Below are 16,606 nucleotides of genomic sequence, written 5' to 3'. Positions count from 1 at the left end.
CAATGACAAGACGAGGGATAATGGGTACAAGCTGGACCACAGAAGGTTGCCCATAAATATAAGAAAAAGCTTTTTCGCTGTGAGAGTTACAGAGCACTGGAATGGGATGCCCAGTGAGGCTGTGGAGTCTCCTTCTCTGGAGACCTTCAAAACCCAGCTGGATGTATTTCTGTGTGACCTACTTTAGGGTTGGCCTTGATGATTTTTCAAGGTCCCTTCTAACCCCTAACATGATGTATTTCTATGAATCCTTCATCAGAAATTCTTAGCTCCTTGTATCTGATACTGGCAAATTCATGACTTTCAGACATGGTTTTTTTGTTTTTTGGGTTTTGCTTTTTAACTTTTTAATTGTGAGATTTATGATCAAGAAATTAAGTGCAATTTTGTTATGAAAGGTGTCGATGATATTAATGCAATGTACAAAGACCAGAAAACTAAAGCAGCTTTCATGCAGCATCTCTGATTCTTAGTAAATAGAGCAAGTATGGATTTTGAGGACATACATTTAGGATGAAAATTCAACGATTCTCTTCTTGTGCATCTCTAGAGTTAAGCCTCTATGCGTTGTGATAAAGGCAAGTATGCTGTTTACACCATTACTGACAGACTGGGATGTAACCAGTCATGAGTGTATGTGTAGCACCCACAGATCATGTGTGAAAAGTGTTAAAGACCAAAGCCTGGTAGTGCTAAAAGAAAAAAAAAAAGTCCCAATGATTTTTCTGAAGTTTATTCTGAGAGATTAAGGCTTCAGCAGTCTCTTAAGTCCCTTGTACATGACTGTTGTATGAGCAGACTCGCAGACCTGGCTTTGTTCTGCTCAGCTATCTTCTTTAAACGCAGCAGAGATGTGGCCACCAGAGACTGTGCTACAGCTGCCTGATTACCTCATCAATTTTCTGCTAGGTATGGACTTCCTTGGATTCACAACCCTGTTGGGATGCTTTAAAACTCTGCCAGCAGACACTGTTCTGCCCAGACACCATGTACCAGAGAGAAGCCCTAGGTGGCCAGGCAGTGGTGGCTTTCATCCCAACCCCTTCACAGCGTGTACGTGGTCAGAAATTACCGCACGAGGAGGAGCTGGTATCCAACACAAGCTGGACCACCTGCTAACCCAGTAATGCTCCCTGAGCTGTGTGTGTGGCACCACTGCTCTTTGTCCTTTTAAACCTTATGATAGATACTGAGCCCTGAAGAACCCTGTCCGTGGCCTTGCAAAAGCACCTACCCTAGCTGACCTCTCTTGTGAAATTCACTGAGCTCAGACGGCTTGTGCTGCTGAGTCACCCTACAAGAATGAGTTTAGGCAGGTTACCATTTCTCTGATACCTGGAGTTCTCTCCAGATACTCAGCAAACGAGTCTGAAATACCATGCTGTTGAAAATTATTCAGAGATCCTTTGAGTATTTTCTATTACTGAGAACAACCCCTGGCTTTGAAGTGAAGATTTAATGATTTGTGCAGAGTTGAGAGCACTTAAAAAAAATTCTTATTTTGTGTGATAAGATTACAGTATGTTAAATCAAATTAGCAGTTGAAGAACCACAAGGATTAACAGATAATGGCTGAAGTCCCACAAAGAGTCTGTAAGGCTTAAAGGAGCTCAGTTAGTATTTTCAGATGTTTATTCCCTTCATTATTGTTTTAGGTTGGTTTTGAAAGGATGAGAGTAGAAGTAGAGAGGAAGGAAAAAACTGATAGACTGGCTTCAGATGTTACTGTTCAATTTCTCATTACATATATGTGTGTTTCTAAAATTTGTCATGATTTCTTTAGCTCCTGTAAACATTGGACTCTCTCAGATTTCAGTACTTAGATACTCCTGTTGATGCTTAGCTAGTTTAGGTGTTGAAGTTCTGTGGTTTTTAAAATCCATTTTCACCAGCTGTCAAATTTTCTCAGAGACTCCATGGTTTTGGTATCATGTATAACAGAGAAAAATCACCTTCTGTTGTGTAATTACATAGGTACTAACTGCATACTGCTTAGTGGGTTTTATATATATATACATATATTATTTTTATACACACCTAAAAAACTACTTCACAAGTGCAAAGTGTATGTCATGAGTAGTAGACTAGTTCTAAATTGCTGAATGGAATTTTTGTCTTAGATAAATTTTAGGCCTATTTTATTCCCTATTTGCTTTGCACAACCTAAAAAAATTGGTTTCGTAATGGACTGAGGGGCTGTTTTTAATGAGGAAGAACATAACAGGTAAGGTGATGAAGAGTATCTTTGGGGTATACTGTGATGAAAAGCCAAGACTGCATCTCCTGTCTTGTTTCCAAGTCTAGCAAAAATGAATCAGCTGGTTTTGCAGACTGTGGTGATTTCAACACAAATGCTGAGGAAGGATAAACAAGAAGAAACCATTGTCACTAAGGGATGTGACAGGACAGTCCCATCCTATTTGAAAAAGGTAGAGCTGCATCTTCAGTGTGGAGCTATCACACCCATTCTGGCAGCGTTGTTTAGACCTAGTGTTTCAAGGCAGCTTTGTAAAGCCTCTTTCAGTGGTTTTGAAGGAACCCAAGGAGTCTGAAGCTTGTTACGACCGTTTCGAACAGTCTTCACAATAAGCTGTGAAGAAAAGCTTTGTCTATCCGTGTATTTCACGTGATATTAAAGCTTTTTTGTTTGTAAAGTATGCATCTAGAGTGTGTGACCTGGGATTAGTAAAACATGCGATTTCCCCAGCCACATAAAATGTCCCCTTCCCTTCGTGCACACTGTTTGTCACTTTGAGTCCTTCTTTTCTGTAAAAATGTAAGCACAAGGAAACGCGGGCTTTGGCAGGAGTGCCTGAAGCAAGAGGCGGGAACGAAGGAGGTGCGGCTGCAGGGGCAACAGCGTCGCTGTCACAACGCTGCCCGCCACCCATTACAGAGTATTTTACAAGCCGAAGCAGACGCTGGGTCAGGCCGAACCGGTTCCACGACGAGTCCTTCGCCTCCCCGGTACCACCCGCTGCCCAGCTCTGTCTGGCCGCTTACCTGTGACCGGCGGGGCCGCTAGGGGGCGCCGCAGAGAGGCGGCTACCGGCAGTTAACAGCCGTTAACGGCGGCAGCGGGCACCGCCCCCGAGCCCCCGGAGAAGGGAAAGGGAGGGGCTAGTGCGGGGCACGTGGCTCCGGCGGCCCGGAGACGGGGGGTTCCCGGCCCCGCCGCTGCCTCCTTCTGGGCCCGTGCGCGCCCCGCCCCTTCCGGGGGGCGTTGCTGGAATTTGCGGGGAGGGAGCGGCCGGGCCCGGGACACTGCCGCTTGCCCTCGCCGGCCGCCGCTCTCTCCCCATTCCGCTCCCCCCCTTCCCTCCTTTACCCCCGCCCCTCATGGCGGTGGAGTGCGCGGGCACCGGCCCCTCCCACCGCCCGCTCCGGCCTCCCCCTTCCCCCTCTCCTCTTTTCCGTCGGCGCGCGGCGGCCGCCGCGGGGCCCCTCCCGGCGGGGATGTGAGGGGCGGCGATCGCAGGTAACCGCGGAGAGGCGGGAGGGGGGGCGGCTGGAGCAAGCTGGGTGAGGGGCGGGGGCAATCCTGCTTGGCCCCGCGGAGGGCGGGATGAGGAGAGGAGGGGTTGAGGGTCAGTTGAGGCGCTCAGGGTAGTGGGCTGAGGGTCGAGCCCGCGGCCCGCCCAACCGGAGCGAGGCCCCCGCCGCTGGAAGGGGCTCTGCCCGCGCCTCCGCTCTCCGGACCGTCCTCGCTGGCCAGGGCCCGGCTTTTCCGGCTGTGGCTACCTTCCTGTTGTCTCCTGGAGAGTGTCGGTGTGCTTCACTCCCTGCCTCGCCTCCCTCATCCCGAGCCGCGCTATGGCTTTGGCTTTCGGCGCTGCGGGTGAGGAGCGAGCAGGTCGGGCTGAGCCGCTGCTGCCTCCGGACGCGGTGGCGGTGATGGGTGCGTGGCTGTCACGGCTCCGGGCGTTGGACTTGGCTGCTTAAGCCCAAAGACGGCTTCGCCGTGTGGGTTTTTCCGTAGTGGTAAACTTGCTGTGGATTGGGTTTAAGAAAGACAAGATTAGAAAAGAGAACTCTTTAGTGCTTGTCAGGTTGTAGAAGTGGACAGCACTAGAAGGTGACAGTGTGCTAGTTCTGCCAGAGCTGCTGTGCTTCTTCATGGAGCGTGCATGGTGTTTATCAGGGAGTGAAACTAGTTTGTCTTCGGTTTGGCTCAGGATTGAGTTTAGCTGAGGTTCAGGGTTGTTCAGCTTGGTTCCAGATCAACTTCATCAGAACTTCAGAGCCCTGACAGTGCTCTAGTTTGATGTGGAAAAAAAACAAGTTTAGTTTTGCGTTTTAGTTCAGAGTGCTGATTTATTTTCATTGTCATACTGTGAAGATACAGGCAGGGTCTGATCCCTTAGTACCTGAGGTTTTTTCCATTCTTTTTTTCAGCCAGTTAACTTTTCCTATTTTCCAACAATATATGTAACATTTTAAATTAAGACTTAATAAAGTTAAGTCATCATGGCTCTCGATGAATGCTTGTGGTGTGCCTCTTTGTGTGCCTTTTCCACTGAAAGGTAACAGGTGCATTGTCAGGAAATTATTGCGTAAGCTTTCATCAGTATCGTGTTTAGAGTTCAGTGTCATGTCAGTTCTGCTTTTGTTGAAGTAATTAATTTTCAGGGTGAAATCCCAGCAAACAAAAAGTGGGTTATAACAGATGATCAGTCATGGCAAAGCAATAACTGTGACTAATATAGAGGTTTGGCTAACTTAATTGGTTTATCTTTAAGTTGAAATTACCTTAAATGCTTAATGTAGAACTTCAGTGAACCTACTGAAGTGCTGGTGACTCATCCTACTGAGAGTGGAGCTCATGTACCATGTACACCAAAGGTGAAGTAAGCTGTCCTCTACTTTTATCTTCAGTCTGTTTTGCTGACCTTCCAGGAAATGGTCAATACAGTATCAGCTACAAAACATCATCTTTAGTTTACACTCAGTTAATGTGTAACACTCTGTTTTAGTGAAGATAGTTTTTAGTTGTATGTGAAACTGCTTTAATTGAAGGTTTTTTTTTTTTATAGAAGAGAATAAGTACAAAAAGCGAAGAATAAGAGGTAAAAAAACATTGTGTGGCATTTTTCTTGCTTTCTCCCAGTTTCCTAAAGTAGAATGCTTGTTGCATTTTTTTTTTATTAATAGAAATTTGCTATGAGGAATAAGTTTCTCCACAGTTTAACTAAAACTTTAAAAGTAGGCAACTTTAGAATTATTACCGTATGTTCTGCTTTCTGAGTACTTTTGCCAGTTCCTTTAACATTATATGTATGCATCTAGATAATATTATAGACAAATTAGATATTTTTTTAACCTTGCCTCTATAATATGTAAATAATTTTGTGTAGAAGATTGCACACAAGTTTAACTTTGGCAGAGCTGGAAAACTGTGTCTGTATTGGAACAGATTCACAGTGCAAAACTGAACATACTCTTCCCTAAATAATGTACATGGAATCGTTGGATAATATATGTGTATCTTGGCCTTTTAAAGATGCATGTAGCAAGTATTGAACTGGCAGTTCTTTTATCTCATTGCTATGTTCTAGCTGTCCTTTCAATATTCTCTCCATACCTGTATGTATAACTAAGGATAGTTTATAAGTGGACAGAACATAACTGAGGAGGACTTGGATTACAGAATTCGCTATATTTGTGGTATTTTAGTAATCTCACTGAGAATATTTCAGTGCCTGTGCTCCTAGCTTCCACAGAGTTTTGTATATAAAAATCCTCTGAAAACTCACTATACTAAACAACTGGAACTATGTATTAGTTTTTATAATTAAAAAGCCTTAGCATTTACTAAATGAAGCTGAAAAGACTAAGATAGTATTTCAGTTCAACTTGTTATCTTCTAAATAATAGCTTAGATTGCAAGCTGGTTTCTCTGATTAGTGAAGTGAAAAGCAAAAGGATAAAATAACTAATGGTTCAAATGAGACCTGCCTAAGGAAGATAAAATTTTAAGTCACACTACTCTGTTATTTGAGTGTTTTTTAAAACAAAAATCCTGTCTCTTTTTAAAGTATAGATGAGACAATATACAGTCTTTTGTCATGCATGAAAATGAAAATTAAAAATAAAAATGCATCTATCCTTTCAAGTTAAAATGAAGTCTTAAAACACCAATTAATGGTATTATTAACTTGTATTTTAGAAACATAACATTGAAATTAAGAATTGAATACCTCTGCATTTTGGAAAAAAATGTACAATAATTTGTATGATAAAATTTTTATGATAAAAATTATGTATGATAAGGCTTTGAAAGGCTCATCACTGAACATTTCCATTTATGTTGTTAGGGAGTGTTTCTGGGTTTTGTGATTTTTATGCTTGTTTAAAGGAGGAGTCAACGTGTATTTCTTAGCAGCAGCTTTTTGATTCAACTCCTCAGCATAAAACTTCTCATGAAGCTCTTGTAAATAAGCATAAATGAAAATAAAGTGCCACAGGACAGTTCCAAAGATGCTCAGTGGCTGTACCTGGAGTAACTATTACAAATCTGTTGTCTAAACAGGCCTTTGTTTAAAAGTTCTTCCATGTGAATCATGGCTGAATCTTTTGCTGCTTAGTATTAGTGACCTGGCTGAAAGGACAAAAAGAAATAATGGTATTGAGCAAGGAAAGATTGCTAGCATGTAATCTCAGATTAATAGTTTCAGGAAATGTTTCTGAATAAAATACATCCCTTTTTATAGGAATAAGTGAAAGTTATTACACCCAGACAGGAATAGCTTGCTAAACATGTGATTTTTAGAGAACAGTCACTCTGTAGAAAAGAATTTAGAGGTTATACTAACAGGGAAGTTGAAGATGAGTCAACTGAAGATGACGGCGCAGGAAGGACTAAAAAAAGAACCTGTTTTGGGTTGTATGAAAGGAAGAAGTATAGTCTTCTACTGTATTGCAAAAGTAATTATAACTTGGGTAAGATACTTAGTTTTGAGAGTTGCACTTTTTTCCTTTCTTTAAAAAAAAAAAAAAAAGTGGACTACTGGGAAAAGGATCCAGAGGGTGGCAGGGCAGGAAGGGCAGAGCACCTAACTTGCAGATTAGCATGGTGCTGAGATAAAGGGATGTTTTCCAAGTCCAGAGTGGACAAGTGTAACAGGCTTGCATAGTCAAAGTGAAGATCTAGATGAAGATTATCTGATAACCAGTGCTCCTGACTAACACCATTGAAGGGTGACTGCTGTTTTTGGCAGGTTTCCTTTCTACTTATTTCATGGCTGAATGGTGTGTAAAGGGGAGGAGCTGTGAAATGATGCTGTACATGGCAAAGGGTTGGCATAAATGGTATGTTAAGGTTCTTTTTAGCTTAGTGACATCATCCTATTAACAGTAAAGAAGATCAGTTTTTAGAACAGAAAATTGTCAATTCTAGCATTTAAATATTCTAGCATATATTTAGATTACTTCTAGGAGACAAGACTGTCTATTGAACTCTTGAGGGCTGGTGGGAAGGTAGGGAAAGTTGAAACAATCCACTGTGTTTACTTTTACCAACTCTAATTATTGCATCCATACAATGTACAGCTTGTGGAAGTGATACTAATTTTCTTTGACTGATAACTCTCTTGCACTCCTTTATGCTTATCTGTTTGTAAATGTAAAATATAATTTAATCTCAGGACAACTCTTTTAGTGTTTCTGAATACTTAGAGAGCTCACTTGTTATAATAAATATGTACTATCTTTTGAGCTTTGCATATGTGCTGCATTTGGGAGAAAAGAACTTTTGATTGAAGAGTGTAAGAAGTGTTGCCTCATGGTTTAGACCAGAAAGTGTGCATCTTGTCAGATTTGTGATACTTCACAGAATGTGGAGGGTTGGAAGGGACCTTTGAAGATCATTGAGTCACAGCACCAAAACTAGGGCAGGTCTCTGTTACATCTTTAAAACAAACAAACAAACTTTGTGGCTTATCTACTTACCACTTTTGTCCTGCTTCTTCTTTCTGAGAGCTTTTTCTTCATATTTCTCTGTCTGATAACCTCCAAACTCAGCCTATGTTCCCTATGCTGTCATTGCACTGGTGGGCACCTAGGGTTATGACTCATGATACTAAAAGCTCCACAGGCAGTTCATAAATATGTGATTATTTGATACGTAGTAAATGTTGTAGCTTCTCTGGATTGGAACTTCTCATTCATTCTCTTGTTAAATTTCTGAAATCAGAGCAGTAAACTAGTATTTCACCATGAACCTGATAGTCTTTGGTGAATTAAATATTCTGTGTGAAAGTCAGCTGCGACCTTGCTTAAAGATCTTTTACAGAACTACACCAAATACAACTAAAACTGCTGCTGGGTTTGTTTAACTCCCACATTTTCTGGTTTTTCTCTTATGTGTAGCTGTAGTGTCCCTGGCTGCTGGAGTGGGACTGTTTTGGCATGTCCCAAAGCTGAAATGTGAGAGGAGTATTTGTTCCAGAAACTGCTCATTAGGTGGCATTTTCTTTTCTTCTTTCCAAATGCAATAGTTTTTCTTGGTGATATTTATGAGGACATATTAGTTCCTCTTTTACTAAGTCTTAGGGCTAGAATTAAACTACTGATTTCCTGAAGTATAAAACTTCCTCTGCATGATGTTGCTTTGGCTTTGCAGCTATATCTGCCAGTTCTGCATGTGCAAATTACATCTGTACTGTATGCAAAGTGAACTAAATCTCTTTAGAGAGAAGTTCACCATGACTGTGTAGCAGAAATGGTCAGCAAATGTAGATATCTGTATAAACCTTAGATGGGAGTATGGCAGAAAAAGACATAGGAATAACTATGTCTGTGAGGACAAATAAGACAAGAAGAATTGGACTTAATTTACGTGAAGAAGATTAGAGTAATCTGCAAGATTTATGAAGTGGTTGACAGGGAATCAAAAACTCTTTAATGACTTTGGCCCAAGGGGGAACGTAGTACTAGATTTGAAGTGTAGCATCCTTGGGGTGTTTTGAAATCTAAATTCAGAAAATTAACATGGCTCACAAATTTTCATCATTCTTCTGCAATTGAATTCTTCCCCTGCTGCTAAGAAAAACAGCCTGTGCTTCTCCCTTGTCTCTGAAATGCAGTGGGTGAAAAATGTCAGGATGTGACTAATTGATTCTTATTACCTCTTTGTCAGAAGTGGTTTTGTATAGATGAAGTTACGCTAGCCCTAGAGGGGGTTGGGAAAAAGGGTTTTGTCAGTGACTTCTATTTTAGTAAACAGTTACAGTTGTAAAAACATTCCCATTAGTAATATACCTAGAGTAGCAACTACTGAAAACACTGGTAGAGTAGAAAAGCTCAGCAGAAGCCCCTTGCACAGATGATGTATCACATCAGTATCACATTTTAGACCAGCTAGAGCTAGAAGAACGTTTTTATCATCACTGCCTGAATAGTGTGGCATATGACTTCTAGAAAAGATGGTAGAGAGAGCAGTCACAAGTCTCTTGGTATCTTTTCCTTGCATTAAAAAATGTCTTTATTCTTCAGTCTTGCTTTGAGTTCAAAACCAGGGAAATATTAGATACCGTTAGTGAGATCTTGTTCTGGTCTGTCCCCTGCACTGATGAGTTCTCTTTTAGGTTTTGTTTGATAGGTGACTTTCTATCATGCAAGAACCTACTTAAATTTATTTTCTAAATTTGCTTGAAAATGAAAGCAGAATCTTGGAGTTCATTTACTTATTTTTCCCACAAAATAAGATACAATTATGCAAGAATTGAGAGAAGAGACTTCAAGAATTTTGAACTGTGGATTTTGCGGCATTTTGAATAGTTGAATCTAAATGTTTTTAAAATGGGAATATTTTCCTATACTTTTTCACAGGTCTGAATGCCAGTCAGAGGATCTTTGTTCAGTTTTAATGTTAACCTACCTGAAGTTCCCCCTTGGTTTTTCCTAGGGTTGTGGCAAATTAATCAAAGCAGGGAGCAAGAAAGTACAGGGAAAGGTAACACTGGGAGAAAACAGGATTTTGAAGGAGCAAGTGCAGGAATCAGAACTGTGACCTGGTGTGGAAATCAAAATATGTTTTTTTTTCTAGTCCTGAGCTCCCAGTGCATCCATCACTGCCTGGGCATGAAAGAGACTGCTTGATACTGCTGTACATTGACACCAGCATTCAACTTCTATGTGGGGACCATGCTACTGTATCTCAACATTAAAGCCATTTAATTCAGATTATAATAAGCACTGAAATGGAAACATTTACTAAAAGCTTGTTAAAGTTTAAGAATGAAATTCTAGTCTTGGCACATCTGTGATCAGTATTTCCAGTAAACTTTTTTTATCTATAGGTGTCTTTCTCCTTTAGAACATTTCTTTATACTACCATAATTATCAGTTGTCTTGAAATCAAAGCCTAGAAATAGTTTTCATTGTCCTTTTTACTATAAAGAGTACCACAAGCTTTTTTTTTCCAGTTCAAAAATTATTTAGAGATACCTTAAATTCAAAACCTTGTGTGTTACATGGAATCTAGAATATCTTCATTGCAGCATATAACAGGAGATAAACTGAAAAATCATTTCTTGTTAAGCTGGAGATCCAGCATGTGAAATCTTGATTTCAGTATATTCTACCAAGCTGTTGTTGAAGGTCTTGCCTAGCAGGCTAAGTGAAAGCCTTTCAACTGTAAGCTCCTAACTATTACTGTAGCTAAGCTGAAAAGAGCCTTTGTACAGGTATGGGAGACTCTTTGTAAAATGGATTAAAAAATAGATGCCTTATTTTTTTTCCAGTTTCCCTGTTTGTTAAGAGAGTAAGTGCCTGTGCATACATCTCAAACTTATTTGTGTTTAGGAAATGACTATATGGCTGAACACCCATTCTAATCTCTCATTTTTTGTAGGGAGTTTGTGTGGAAGAAATGCTGTGGCGGTTTTCAGACTCTCTTACAAACTGATTTCAATGTAAGTAATTGTTTGATCAGTTTTTCAGTTACATGATGTGTCCAAGTTAGGTCTGTATGCTTAATAAATAGAACAATAAATAACACATTTTTAGGTTTTCCCTAATGTTTCTCAAAGACCTTCTGTTTGTTTGATTTTCAGGTTTTATATGCCAGGTCAGAAACTCTTCCTTACGTGCTTTCAGAACTGTTAGTCACTCAGATCAAGCTTACACATGCTTCAGAGATTGCCTTTTTTTTTTTTTCTTTCTTTCTTATTTTTCCTTAAGCACTCATAGCAGAGATCATACACAGGGAACCAGTCACATGAGCTGTTGAGGATTTTCTTACACAGTATGTATCAGTGTATATTTTTACCACTTTAATTCTGATGTGTTTATTTTGCTCAGGTTTTGGTGTTGCATTATCTTTAGTAACAGAAGTTCTGCTGTTCATTGATCAATGTGACAGTCTTTAGTAGTTTACGAGATGAGCCAAACTCGTGGAAAATATGACTTCTGTATTGGTCTGGTGTTGGCTATGAGTTCCAGCATTTTCATTGGAGGAAGTTTCATCCTGAAAAAGAAAGGCCTTCTGCGGTTAGCTAGAAAAGGCTCCATGAGAGCAGGTAAATACATATTTAAGGAATTTGCTGATGTTTAAATTTTTTCTGTTTAACAAAAGATTACTAAGCTTAAGATCTTGTTTTGACTTTTTTGGTTCATTACAGATATATGAAATCTAAAACACATAGCTGATGTGTTTTTTCTCTGGTATATCTAACTCTGTGTACAATACATACTATTTAATTTGCATGCAACACCCTCTAGGGATGCTTTCTGAAAAATTCCTTTGCATGTGAGTTAATTCTGCTTGCAAATTGAACTTGAAAGCAGCACTCTTAACATCTGTGCTTCCTGAATGAGTGAATTTAGGAGAATGTTAACTGTTTGAGTTCCAGGAGGTTATTTTAGAACACTAAAAATCTCATGTAATAACTGTGTGTAATAAGTAGTGTCCCTCAATGGTTCTTACTGGAAGTAGTGCTATTTAATATCTTCATCAGTGATATGGACAGTGGGATTGTGTGCACCCACAGTGAATTTGTGAATGACTCCAAGCTGAGTGGGGTGGTTGATGCACTAGAAGGAAGGTATGCCATCCAGAGAGACCTCAGCAGGCTTGAGGAACAGGCATATGCAAGCTGCATGAAGTTCAGTATGTCCAAGTGCAAGGTTCTGCAAGTGAGTTGTGGCAGTCCCTGGAATCAGTACAGGCTGAAGGATCAAGGAAATGAGAGTATTCCTGAGGATGACTTGGGATGTTGGTCAATATGATCCAGCAATGTGCCCTTGCAGCCCAGAAAGCCAACTGTATCCTGGGCTGCATCAAAGGGGAGGTGATTCTTCCCCTCTGTTCTCATGATATTCCACCTGGAGTAGTGTTTCCAGCTCTTACTGTGTCCAGCTCTGGGGCTCTCAACACAAGAAGGACATGAACTGTTGGGTTAAGACCATGAAACAGAGCCATGAAAAGAGGTGCTCCTGTTCTGTGAGGAAAGGCTGAGTGAGTTGGGGTTGTTCAGCAGAGGCTCTGGGGGGAGACCTTATTGTGGCATTTCAATACATGAAGTGAGCTTGAAATAAAGGTGGATTTTTTTTTTTTTTACTGGGGCGTGTAGTGACAGCACAAGGGACAATGGTTTTAAACTGAAAGAGGGTAGATTTAGATAGAATGGTTGCAGCATCCTCAGATGATTCAGAAGGTTGAATCTGAATATTTTAATGCAGTACCCTGCTTCAAAAAGATGGTTGATCTTGAGGTACATCATTTATGCTTCCTGGTTTGCAATGGGAAAGCGTGACTACATTTCACACCATATGTACATACTATCAACCACATAGGCCATGCACTATTTCCATGAAATAGCATTCTTGGAAGAGACATATAATGTGGCTTTTATGTCACTATAGTGACTTGAAAGAACTATTTTTCAGAGTAATGCAGATATGATAATCAGTGCCATTTCTAATACAAAAGTTTAAATTTAAATTTAAATGTTTTCAAAGTAGGCTGTAAGAGGCATATGCACATCAAAAATTAAAGATACTTGATTTCAACCCCCTTAACTATAAAGCCCCCTTAACTATCAAAAGGTTGTCCATGTTTTCAAAGGCATGGGCTGTAAAAATTATTTCATGTTAGGGCAATAAGTGATGTCTTACTGTTTGTCAGTGGAGTAGCAAACATTCTTTCAATTTTAGGTCAGGGTGGTCATGCGTATCTCAAGGAGTGGCTGTGGTGGGCTGGACTTCTTTCAAGTAAGTATGAAAAGTATAATCTGCACTATGATATTTAAATAACTATGCCACAGATGGCAGCAGTGGTTGCAAAAAAGGAGTAAGATGTAGATTCTACAGTGTATGGTAATGCTGTCTGGTGATTTGATGGGTTCATCTCTAATGATTTCGGTGTAATTTCTCTCACACCAGAGGTTTCAGTAATTTAACTTCCGTCTTTGGGCAACAGAACCAGACCCAGAGGTTGGTTTTCTGTATCTTTTTGCTAGCATGTGCATTCTGGTTTTTGTCTCAGCAGAGAAGTGTTTAGAGGTACAGGGTTCTTTAGAGGGAAGCATATTTTGGGACAATGTATATTTTCTGAGCTTTGTTTCATTCCTTAAACTCTGAGCTTACTGCCTGTGTTCAGGTAACCATGACTTCATGTAGCTGTTGCCCTGTATTCTGCTGTTGTGGATATCTGCATGCAGAAGTTCATGAGTCAGGTTGGCAGGCTGTGGAGCTACAACATAAGACACCAAAATAGAACACCTTCTAATTAGGTTGATTTATTTTTAATACCTGTTGTAGTTCCCCAGCCTGTTCTTCAAATACGAGACTGGGGGCTGGGTGGGGTGTGTTCTGTTAGTACTGTTAGCTGAACACCATAATTAGCTTTTTCCATTGTTCCCTTACTGCTTGTTTGTGTCTACAAGAAAACTTTCCCTGATGCACAGGTTTGTTGTGTAAGACTGCCTAACTCTGTCTGTTTGGGTTTTATTATTTTTCTGCAGTGGGAGCTGGCGAAGTAGCTAACTTTGCTGCCTATGCTTTTGCACCAGCTACATTAGTGACTCCTTTAGGAGCTCTCAGTGTTCTTGTAAGGTAAGAAACACTAACAGAAAGCAGTGTAATTTCAGAAAGTAGAATATTTATATAGAAATATGTCACTTAAATATGTTGTAATAAATGTGGTTTGTTCTTAACAATATGTAGTGCTTATAAACATCAGGAGTAACTCCAAATATGAAGTGACTGCTATAAAAGGGTTCTAGCAATGCATCTACACCTCAATCTGAAAAGCTATCATCTTTTGCCTTTCAAAAGCATGTTGTATACCTACAACAGAGTAGTATTTTCATTCCTAAGGTAAGATAGATACAAAGGTTTTTAGGAGGCAGCATTAAATAGGGGTTCTGGGGAGAGATGCCAAATACGAGCAGGCTGCTCTGTCTGCGGAAAGTATCTTGAGATGTTTTTAAGTTGCACATTGCAAATGACCTGTACTGTACAGTCAAAACAACCGTAAGCTGATGAGCAAGGGAATGAGATGTTACTAATTACATGTTTGCTGAAGCTTGGTGATGTTTTTTTTTCTAGTGCCATTCTGTCATCTTTCTTTTTAAATGAAAAACTGAATCTACATGGAAAAATAGGGTGTTTGCTAAGTATACTGGGATCAACTGTGATGGTAATTCACGCTCCACAAGAGGAGGAAGTAGAAACTTTAAATGAAATGTCCCACAAACTAGGTGATCCAGGTAAGAAGAATGCTGTCTTGATAATGTATGCAGCTCATCATTTTTTATCATAATTTCATTATTGCTGCTTTCAAGTTCCAGGAAGATAGCCTGTGTCTGGTTCATGTTGTCAAGATGGAGATGTGAATTCTGTGATCTAATTCCATAGGAAGGTTTGCATGATGCCAGTGAACTTGGCTGGCCTTGGACAAAGTGTCTTGATATGAACCAATGAGATGACAATTTAAACAAATGCAGCAGCTCAGCTGGGTAATCACAAGTTCTGTAAATTTTGATTGAAGCTGGCATTCTCTAAGCCCTGCTCTGAGCTAGCCTTAAAATGGGAAAAGTCGTTGCTGTGGTGAGTGGATACTGGCTCCTATGTTTACATGGATGATGAGGCATTAACAAATACACATCTGCAAAATACTCTGTGTGCAAAGTCAGATCTCATTTTCAATGTGAGGAAAGAGCCAAGCACAGAGATTAAAAAGCTCATCTAAAGGAAGGACCTAAGTATAGTGTATCATCTGTTGGTGAATGTAGCAGCCTGCCAAAACGTACCTCCTTAAACAGCATTCAGATGCACTCCTGTATCCAGTGGCATCTACGCCTCGGTGAGTCTGTGTGCAAAGCAATTACAGCAGTCTAATCCTGGAGGCATCTTGCTGATAGACTGCTCGAGGTAACACAACACTTTACAGGCTCATTCTTTGTTTTAGCTAGCTCACTCTAAAATGTTTTTAAACTTGATGTTGGAGGAGTAATGAGAAAGATCCTGAGCTCTTATATATAAGTTGAGCTGGTCACATTCATGTTTTCGTGTTACCTCTTAAGATGTTTTTGATAGAGTACATAAATAACAAGATTTTTTTTCCCCCTCCAAACCACAGGTTTTCTGGTCTTCGCAACTCTTGTTGTCATTGTGTCTTTAATTCTAATAGTTGTGGTGGGACCTCGCCACGGACAGACCAACATTCTCGTGTACATAACCATTTGTTCCGTGATTGGAGCATTATCTGTTTCCTGTGTAAAAGGTTTGGGCATCGCTATAAAGGAACTTCTTGCAGGAAAAGCAGTGCTGCAACATCCCTTGTTTTGGATTCTGCTGCTATGTCTTACTGTCTGTGTGAGCACGCAGATCAACTATTTAAACAGGGCTCTGGATATATTCAACACGTCGATAGTGACTCCGATATATTATGTAATCTTTACAACATCTGTTTTAACTTGTTCTGCCATCCTGTTCAAGGAATGGCAGCACATGGCGGCTGATGACATTATTGGCACCCTCAGTGGCTTCCTGACTATTATTGTGGGGATCTTTTTATTGCATGCCTTCAAAGATGTTAATTTCACCCTAGCAAATCTGCCTGTCTCTTTGCGGAAGGATGATAGAGCAGCAAATGGTACTTTGCTGAGCACCTACGACTGCTTTGATCATGATGAAGAAAGTTCTGCCTGTCTAGGTGAAATGCAATCCACTGAGAGTCTCTCAGGCAGGAGAAATGGAAGTCTGTCAGCCTTCTGAAAATACCTACTTACGACCTAAGAACAATTCTGTAACTCTGGAAAAAAATTTTCTGCTGTGAAATGTCTGAGCTTGTCGGGGAATCATACTTTTTAACAGTATGTGTAGACAATCGTTAATTTTTTAAGTTCAATTTGGTTGGATAAAGAACACTGAAGGGGGTTTTATTTGCCTTATTTTTACTTTAAAAAATACTAAAATGACCTCAGACCACAGTTGGTTTTGTTGCTTAAGTTATGTGTAAATACTTTAATTCTTCTGTTTAAAGATGTATTGCACTAATGACAATTTTATCAAAAATAAATCGCTTTATTTCTGCATTGGTGGTAAAAATATTGCAGTGAACCTGGATCCTTTGTACCTGTACCCTGACTGAACACTGTGA

General features: G+C 40.1%; 1 protein-coding gene across 7 annotated transcripts; it reads left to right on the top strand.

The window, feature by feature from the left end:
* The first annotated feature begins 3,224 nt into the window (after positions 1-3,224).
* Positions 3,225-16,554, top strand: NIPA2 (NIPA magnesium transporter 2). 7 transcript variants are annotated; one of them, XM_030469031.1, is made up of 7 exons: positions 3,225-3,478; positions 10,853-10,913; positions 11,363-11,519; positions 13,156-13,212; positions 13,965-14,055; positions 14,551-14,711; positions 15,584-16,554. In XM_030469031.1, exons 3-7 carry the CDS (start codon positions 11,381-11,383, stop codon positions 16,219-16,221), a joined length of 1,086 nt encoding a protein of 361 aa, XP_030324891.1. In that variant the 5' UTR covers positions 3,225-3,478; positions 10,853-10,913; positions 11,363-11,380; the 3' UTR covers positions 16,222-16,554. The 7 variants fall into 7 exon arrangements, with proteins under 7 accessions (XP_030324891.1, XP_030324890.1, XP_030324894.1 ...); XM_030469030.1 differs by having other exon boundaries at positions 3,226-3,478; positions 11,302-11,519; XM_030469034.1 differs by lacking the exon at positions 3,225-3,478 and adding an exon at positions 3,602-3,838 and having other exon boundaries at positions 11,302-11,519.
* Positions 16,555-16,606: the final 52 nt, after the last annotated feature.

The sequence above is a fragment of the Calypte anna genome, chromosome 1, assembly GCF_003957555.1.
Source record: "Calypte anna isolate BGI_N300 chromosome 1, bCalAnn1_v1.p, whole genome shotgun sequence".
NCBI classification, from domain to species: Eukaryota; Metazoa; Chordata; class Aves; order Apodiformes; family Trochilidae; genus Calypte; species Calypte anna.
This window is presented reverse-complemented; position numbering and strand designations above follow the sequence as displayed.

Excerpts from the sequence above, each read along its gene's own strand:
- NIPA2 (XM_030469031.1), top strand. The coding sequence starts at position 11,381 with ATGAGCCAAACTCGTGGAAAATATGACTTCTGTATTGGTCTGGTGTTG. Across the intron at positions 11,520-13,155 it reads AAAAGGCTCCATGAGAGCAG|GTCAGGGTGGTCATGCGTAT; the intron begins GTAAATACATAT and ends TTTCAATTTTAG. Across the intron at positions 14,056-14,550 it reads GCTCTCAGTGTTCTTGTAAG|TGCCATTCTGTCATCTTTCT; the intron begins GTAAGAAACACT and ends TTTTTTTTCTAG.